The sequence below is a fragment of the Aphis gossypii genome, chromosome 2 (assembly GCF_020184175.1).
Source record: "Aphis gossypii isolate Hap1 chromosome 2, ASM2018417v2, whole genome shotgun sequence".
NCBI classification, from domain to species: domain Eukaryota; kingdom Metazoa; phylum Arthropoda; class Insecta; order Hemiptera; family Aphididae; genus Aphis; species Aphis gossypii.
In genome coordinates, this window is record NC_065531.1 from 80,857,977 (window position 1) to 80,867,033 (window position 9,057).

General features: G+C 29.4%; 1 protein-coding gene across 2 annotated transcripts; it reads right to left on the reverse strand.

The window, feature by feature from the left end:
• Positions 1–535: 535 nt before the first annotated feature.
• On the reverse strand, positions 536–7,066 carry LOC114123989 (WD repeat-containing protein 82). Of its 2 annotated transcripts, none has more exons than XM_050200771.1 (4): positions 6,692–7,066; positions 6,245–6,605; positions 3,387–3,647; positions 536–3,314 (listed from the first exon to the last, which is right to left on the reverse strand). In XM_050200771.1, exons 2-4 carry the CDS (start codon positions 6,523–6,525, stop codon positions 2,888–2,890), a joined length of 969 nt encoding a protein of 322 aa, XP_050056728.1. In that variant the 5' UTR covers positions 6,526–6,605; positions 6,692–7,066; the 3' UTR covers positions 536–2,887. The 2 variants fall into 2 exon arrangements, with proteins under 2 accessions (XP_050056728.1, XP_027842947.2); XM_027987146.2 differs by having other exon boundaries at positions 6,245–6,612.
• Positions 7,067–9,057: the final 1,991 nt, after the last annotated feature.

The following is a 9,057-nucleotide window of genomic DNA, read 5'->3' on the forward strand; positions in this document are numbered from 1 at the left end:
GTGCTTTGGGCGTCAACAATATTGACTCCGCCCGTACACATCGAAAATAGCCCATCGCGCGACGACGACTAAGCAGTCCGCCAACCGTACGACGACGAACAAAACAGTTTGCCATTCATGTGTCGACGGCCAAAACTGGCAACCAATCGAACGATTATTAATTGTCGTACATCAGCCAATCGCTTGTGCGGTTCGATATTTACTCTATATTCCAAATTAGAATATTTGTGTGCAAACGACCAGATTACGTTCCTCACTCATCAGATCGTCTACCATCAACGCGTGGCTCGTTACCCATGCGCGAACACAATAATATACATTCTTATTTGGAACAGAGTATAGTGACAAATTTGAACGCTAAATAATAGGTATTATAATACATTAATACATTTGTGATATAATGTAAATTTAGAATTTCACAAAACAACATAACATTTACACAATATTGGTTGGTCGTCGTTGACCTAAATACTTTTCGAAAAATCCGTGACATTTTGCAACCATCCGCCAGAATAGTTAAAAAGAACACAATATATTATATTTCATTATGATAATATATTTTCCAAGAATACATTTCAACGATATTCATTTATAAAACTTATCCTAAATATTTGTAGGTTCAGTATTTTACGTTACACAAGTTATAATGATATTCTGTTTGCTGATTTTTTACTTTATGCACATCATCTAATTATTTTACATTCATGTTCTTAGATTCTAAACTTCATAATTATAAATATGAAAAGTAGTATGTATGTAATTTTTATTTTTTGGTGAATACTTTAATGTTAAGTAAACGATTTAATAATATTACATCCCAACAGCAATTTAGTAAAGTTTTCAGTACATCGACCAAGTAAACACTGAATACAATACTTTGTGTTCACTTCAACAAAACAGTGTGCTTATTCACGAGACAACATTAAAATAAATAAAATGAAATAAATTAGTTCAGCAAACAATATGGTTTATTACATTATTAAGCTTTAGAAAATATTATGGTCTATAATTTTTCTAGTATAACATAAAATTATTTTTAAATTGATATTACTTAATGATGAGAACACAATTATATTGTGATTTATTTAATGTATTAAAATTAATGGAAATTACAACATCCAAAGAATATATAGGTTTTAAATTTAAAAAAAAAAAACATTTTCAAAAATAGGTAATAAACTTTAACATTCATACCATTTGAATAATTAGGTAATATTATTCTGGTATACATATTTGATTTTTACTTATATAAAATAAAAGTATTGTACATAAATTTAGTCCTAAAATGATAGATCAAACTACTACTACTGATAAACTATTCAGAATTTAATATTCAACATATCATATAAAATTATTAAAAAAAAAAAAATTGTTTTCATTCAAAATTTGATTCAACACAAAGTATTTTTTCTTTATCAATAATAAATATGCAGTAAAATCTTTAAAAATAAATAAATAAATAATTGACAAAATAAATATCAATTAAAACATAAACATAAGTACTAAACTATTACAGTATTACTATAATATTAACAAAAGTCAATCATTACAATGCTGATGTTTTATATTTTCCACATAAAACATCAATTGTTGTAACTATTAGACTTCAATAAGTAATTATACAATAATACATATTAGTTGTACATTAAAATAATAGTAACTTTTATTAATTAAGATGACAAGACATACCAACTTGTTATCTGTGCTAAGCATGTTGCCTTCGCAATACAGTGAATATTAAGTTATAACGTGATCTATGATTTAGTTTAGAGATCAAAGTATTAACATAATCAATACACATGATAGTTCAGACAAAAAGTAGACAGTTCAATAATTAACATCTAACGGTCAACATAAATTTAATATACTATGATATATATAATTTCCTGACAGATAACAAATTAATGTGTGGAGTCTTCTCAAAAAAGACAATAAATTACAAAATACAATTTAGAATTGGTGTCCACAAAATTACAGTTTAAACGATCTGAGCAGTGTTGGACAAAATCATAGTATCTAACACTGGGTATAAGTAATCACATAAGTATTACATTTTACTTGTTCAAAACATATTATTATAATATTTTTTCGTGGTTAATACATTTAAAAACGATTCAATTAAGTGATCAAGTTTAATGTGTCGAAATTAAATTTTAACGTTTTAAGCAACATTAGTAAAGGTACTGACTGGTTATAAATGTCAATGAGCGTTATGTTTTAAAAAATATGTAAATTTGGTAAATAGAGAGTATTGAAACACGGCCAATGCTGCTGAATGTCAAATTGCTAACTTATAATCTTGAAAAATTCTTTTTAAGATCATCAGTTAAAAAGACATCCATCAAAGAAATTAAAATTATTTTACATTTATATTATGTTATCAGATTTGACCTTTTTCAATAAAATATCACGTTAATTCTATAACCAAAAAGTAATACCAATGTTGGAACTATGTGACTCAGTAGTTAATTTAGAAAGAAATAAATGTTTACAGGAAAAAATCTTAATATTAAATATAATATACATATAATATTATTATAAGAACAGGACTAATAAGTATCAATTGATTTTAACCATTTTATAATTTAATAAATAACCTTAAATGAAGTATAAAAATCAAAATTTATCGAATGCATTCAAGCTTTCAATCGAAAGGAATAATAAAACAAAATGATAACTGACTTTTACATCAAGGAGTATTTACTCTATAACTAAAAATGATCACAAATTAAAAAAATTAAAACATTTATTCTTTTAAAGTAACTGAATAAAAGTTAATAGTCCAACTTAAATAATAGGAAAATTAATAATTAAAACTTTATGACTTAAAATAAGTACATTGTACTTAGGTAATGTAAATTTTACACACGTAAAATTAATGTTTGACTTATGCCAAATTGGCTGCTTCAGTAGTTGAAGGTAACCAAAATGCCATATTTGTACATGCAGAGGCCATCATCATGTATTTAGGATTAAATTTAACACAATGTACTGGGCCTGGATGATCTCCATTGAGAACACAAACTTTATAACCAGTAACTGCGTTCCATACATGAATACGACCATCAGTTGATCCGCTGAATATGTATTGAGAATCTGGACTGAATGAAGCTTCGATAGCAAGACCTTTATTATTCAAGTGACCAGTAAATGTCTGAATCGGTGTTCCATTAAATGAATTTACCAATCTAATTAAAGATCCATTAGTAGGAATGAGTATAGTTCGGCCATCCTGACTGAATTTGAGGTCAGTCCAGTCACATTCTTTCTCCTGAGGAAGCTTCACAGTTATGAACGGCCCTTTGTCAAATGACCTAAAATTAAAGATGTTAGTTAGATGTGATAATTAAATGTATTCAATGAATATTAACACAAATTACATTTACCTAACATCAAACAGTTTCAGAGTTTCAGAATTAACACCAGCAGCCAATACCAAACCATCTGGATCGAAAGCTGCTACTGGTCTGCCCATAACATTGATATAACCTTGACAGTTTGGAGACCTCAAATCCCATAATCTGAGACTTTTGTCCAATGATCCAGACACAAACATGTCCTCAATGGGGGACACACATAATGACACAACTTTTTTGGCATGTCCCGTGAAATAACGAATGTACTTATTATCATGTAATGATAAATATCTAAAAATTTAAATGTGATAGTTAAAAATATTTGTATTTTTGTAGGTATTTGTAAAACAAAATATTGTTTTAATACTACCCAAGTTGAAAATCTACAAAATTACTAGTTAAGCATATTTACATAATTGTCTAGTAGTTTAATCATGTATTTATTAATCTAGAGTTTAAAAAAAAAAAATTAATAATTTTAAAAAATAATAAATTTGTTCATTTTATCACGAGTTTTATTACTAGTTATAGCATTTGCTTTTAGAAATATAGAAACAAATTCTAACAGCATTTTATTAGCATAAGTCATAGACATGGAAATGTACCCTGTGACGTCACTAAAATTTTCTTCACAGGGGCAAACATTGAATATACCCACCCACTTGCCCATAAAAATACCAGCCGATATACCTATATATTAAATATTAAAAATAATACATTACAATGATTGTTAAATACAAAAATATTGTTACGATGTAACAAAATTACATAGGTATCGACCTATACATTTTTAGAGCAATAGCCTCAAAAAAATAAGCCCGTGACACCACTGAATGTACCTAATGAGTGGTAAATTAATATAATTGATTAATTATAATGAAAGATCATTTTAGTATTTGTTTTGAGCACTGGATATAATAGTAATAATAAATTAAAACACAATTAAAAATAATTTTTTAATTGATTAATAGGTAATATAGTTTTGTAATCTATATTTTATACTAGGGAATATTATGTCCGGATTGAGAATTAATAGTAAAACAAAGTAACATATTATACATAGTATAAACAATTGGACAAAAATTATAAGCAGTAAGTCCTAGTTAAACGTCACCTTATTTAGTGTTGTTTCACTAATGTGTCGTAGAATTTTAGGTCCTTGTGTTTCTTTTAACACTGAAACGATTTTGATACAACATCGATAATAATACATGTGTTCATCAAATTGTTATTGTATGTACTTTACATAATTATTATACATATATATATATTATTTTGTATATAAGTAATTTAATTTTATCGATATTTTTCAGATAATACTGTAATTGTTTTTATCATACATATACAGCGGCGTCTCCTGTATGTACTTTGTAATAAATTTTCATTTTATTGATAATCAGTAAGTTGTTACTAATGACAATTTTGCTGTCGACTAAGCACTTTTCGTGTGCGTAGTACGTACATAATATTACTACCTATCAAGTATTATTTTACTGTTACATATCTGTTAATCTATAATTATTAATGTTCTTCTAATCGAAAATATTAAAAAAAATTCTGAAAACTATAAATTTTCAACAAAAATTAACATTATATAAAATGTTTTGAATCTCGTGAGTGGTAAGCATTGCTAATAATTATTATTTTACACTCACTACCTGCTACTAGCTTAACATGTTATCGAGAATTGGATCATGATAAGAAAGATGCAGCTAAACATAAAACAATCAATACTAGATTTAGTTTTTAAGGAATATATTGTAAATATGTATGTAAATCTCGAGATAAATCTAATTATAAATTTTAGTAATTATATGTACATACTGTCGTAATAAGGAAGAATGCCGTAATTTCCCTCTATGCCATTTTATGGTTAGTAGTTTTTGGTAGTTTTAAAGTCCAGTAAATAAATATAATATTTTTGAAAGTAAAATCCACAATTTCTAATGGAAACATACCTGATAAATGCAATGGAACTATTCAATTTTATTTTACCAAGATATCATTGTTTTGATATTTATACTAAATACGTTATTAATTATATAACACTATAAATAATCATAGTTACGGCATTTTTTCTTAGGAAAAACTTGTAAAACTATAATATTAAACATAATGCAGTATTATCTGATTTTTTTTCGATTTACAGCGTTTTTTCTTAGGATAGCAGCATAGTTATTTATTGGCAGGAACTCATTATATTTAAGTGTTTCACTTTTAACATTGTGTTTTCTAGGAACCTAACCTCGACATTAACCGAGAACTTACTGTACTTTTTTCATCCTAAACAATTATCAACTAAAATCAATAGCATTGTACCTACATTTATTTCTGGGGAGTTCATGTTATACCAATAAACATCACAGATACTTATGTCCAATTTTAATTTAAATCATACTAGGTATTTAAAATATACTTTGATAAAAATAAAGTTTGATTATATGATTTATAATGTTTTATTAACTACCTGTAAAGCATACATCAGTATATCACTATCATTCAAAATATATGTTTTTACAATAGTGTATACTTAAACAGTACATTTACAATTCATAGGTATTTGACAAAAATTGGTTGTCTACACGATTATTAAATAATTTATACAAATCAGAAACTTGTTTAAATTGTAATTGGGAATATTATGTAAGTACTAAGTAATCAAACAGAAATCCTTTACATACTTATATATACTCAGTCATTTTCTAAATTGAAACATTACAGACAAGACTCAGTCGTTGTTGGTGTTGACCAATTATTACAAAATTTAACTACTCAAGCGAGCCTCTGCTACCAAATAAATTAAACCAAAGCATAACAATAGGTCAAAAAGACCACTAAAGCATACGAGGCACAAACTATAGGGAGCTACTTGGTTTTTTGATATATACCTGATAGTATCATCGACTTTGGTCGAACTGTGTATAGCAGTAGTCTTAGTGTGTGCGAAATGAATGAGATCGACGCCATATTTCTTGCTGTTGATAGTCTTGGACAGCTCGCCCTTCTGACTATCGTATATAACGATCTGGTCGTCTTCGCTGCACGATATGATGTAATCACCGGCAGGCGAAAAGTCGAAGCTGTTGATCTTGTCGGTGTTCTCGCGGAACACTTTAGCAACCTGGAAGCTGCGCACGACGTTGTCGACCAGCTTCATCTTGGCACCCATAAAATATACACGTATCACCGGATAACAGACGACGAGTGTACGCGCGTAAACGCTTAACGACAACGAGACGTGAAATCAACCTGAAAACTAGAGTTTTAAACACGTACTATGCTGTAAGTCATCGGATCTACTTAGTGTTAATGTAATGATGTATAGGTATACATACACACAAATGCGTGGCGAGCAGGACGATTGATTATCGACAACACTAATACTGTCGGTGCTGCTGGCTCGGCCGTTACCAATTGGCGGCAACAGTTGGACGTTCCGTAGTGCGCGCCAACACGATGACGAGTCGACGGTGGAGTTTTCGAAGTCGTTTGATACACAACGAGACGTGGGCGACTCTAGTAAGTCGTACGCAGAGTGACAAAAAAAAAAACTAAAATAGTATTAGTCGTAGAGAGTTGAGGCTCTAGAACGCCGAGAATACAGAAAACAAGAGTCGAGGCAGCGGCGATTGGCTAGTAGCGGCGAACTGACAATGCGCACTAAGCGCGGCTCATACTATTCCGAAGTCATACTCGCTGCAGCTGTAGTATGCTTGTAGCGCCCGGGCGCCAGTCGCGTCTTTCCGGCACGAAACCAGTGTAGCCAACCTTTGTCGGCGATCGAGCTATTGCCGTGAAACACGATTGCTCCGAAGTCTGAATACAGCCGCGGCACCGATACGGAGTACTACTCCGAATGTCGCTTGCTCCGAACACGCCAGTGGAATAATTGTTAGATCAAATACTACGAATGGAGCCATGTCCCAATATAGCGACGAGTCTCTCGTTCAGACCGCGGTTATAGTATGAATCGTAATATCTGCGCATTCCTGTATATTACTTGTCGCATATTTATTTCTACAGTTGAATTCTTCTAGAGAATTTTACGTTTGAATGATGACGTAGAAAAAATTTGGATATAGATGTATTGTTTTTTTTACGCCGTTATTTGAATAATGGTTTTTTATAAGCTATTTATTAGCGATGGTGTACGATGGCGGGGACTGGGCCTGTAAAGGCCTACTATCCTAGAGTTTTAGAGGACCCAAAATTCTAGAAAATTCAGAGAATCATTTACTACTTTTTGTCAAACACAGACGTGGGAAGTATTACAATTTACATTAATAAATGTATATTCTTAACACTATTTTATCTGTACCTATAGAACATTTGTTTAAATAACAGTTGATAATTTATTATTATAATATTATTGGTCTGTTATAAATTTATAATTTATAAATAATCCCGATCCATATTCTGTACATCAGTAGGTATTCATGGTTTATATGAATTCTACTATAAAACTAACAGTCGGTAAACATTACAGTTATACAGTTAAAAATCTCTGTAGAATTCGGTCTTATCATGTGATAAAATCGGTATTGTTTCAATAGTTTCAAGCTAATGGCAACTTCATCTCTCAAATTGTTTATCACACAAAGTTTTGTTGTAGATAGTAATCTGTAAAAAAGTAAACCATTTAACATATAAAACTCGTGACTAACTTAAATAACAATTTATTATTATGAATAAGAATACCTAATAATGAGAAAACTGGAGAAGTAATTCTGCTATGTAGTAGGCTGCGTTTGAAATTAAATAGATATACCTATATATATATTTTTTTTTTTTTAGATTATTGTTATAAGGTTTATTTATTATCTTTCATGCGTTAGACAATTGCACCATACGTCCATACTGAACGAATACGCCTACTGTGCAGTAAAGTTAAGCGTTTTCACACTATTTAGCCTACAAGGTATCTTAAAAACTATGCGATAATACAGTATAATTAATACCTATATAATTGTATTACATATATATTTTAGAAATCAGTTAAAATTGACTGTTTGCTGTCAAAAAAATGTCGTATATTATAAATATATCAAATAGCTGATTTTGAAATATGTTATACACGCAGATACGCATTAAATGTAGTAGTTCGAGTAGTCAAAATCACTTGACATCATAATCTTGTATTCTAGATTCATAGACGAAGACGTACAAATATTATTAGTAAATTAAGTAACCTTTGGGAGGAAGTAATGCGAAAGCGGTCCCCTCCCGGTCGTCGATTTAACCAAAAAAAAAAAAAAAAAGTAACCTAATCGCGATTATCGGTAAAATTTTCTGTTTAATTTCAAAAATGATTGTCATATTATAAAATGACATAGAGTAATTAAAAATAACAAAAACATTACAGAAAAATTCAATACGGCGTCTCGGGTATACAATTTTGATGCATTGGTACATTTATTTCAAGGATATCATTATCGTTGTTCTATAATATCATAGGTATATTTGGTTGTACAATAGACGATGTTAAGGAAGTTATTTTTAACGACGATATAATTACACTAAGTTTTTGCGTATATGAATAACGAGAAAATTCTACGGCATTGTTAGTGAAGCAAAATTATCGATATCGAGTTTTTTGATTTTATACACACCACGTCTGTATTATAATATAAAATTTATAAAACAAATTGAATCAACATTAATCTTTTTATATAGTAGGTATATATTATTGATTATTTAATAT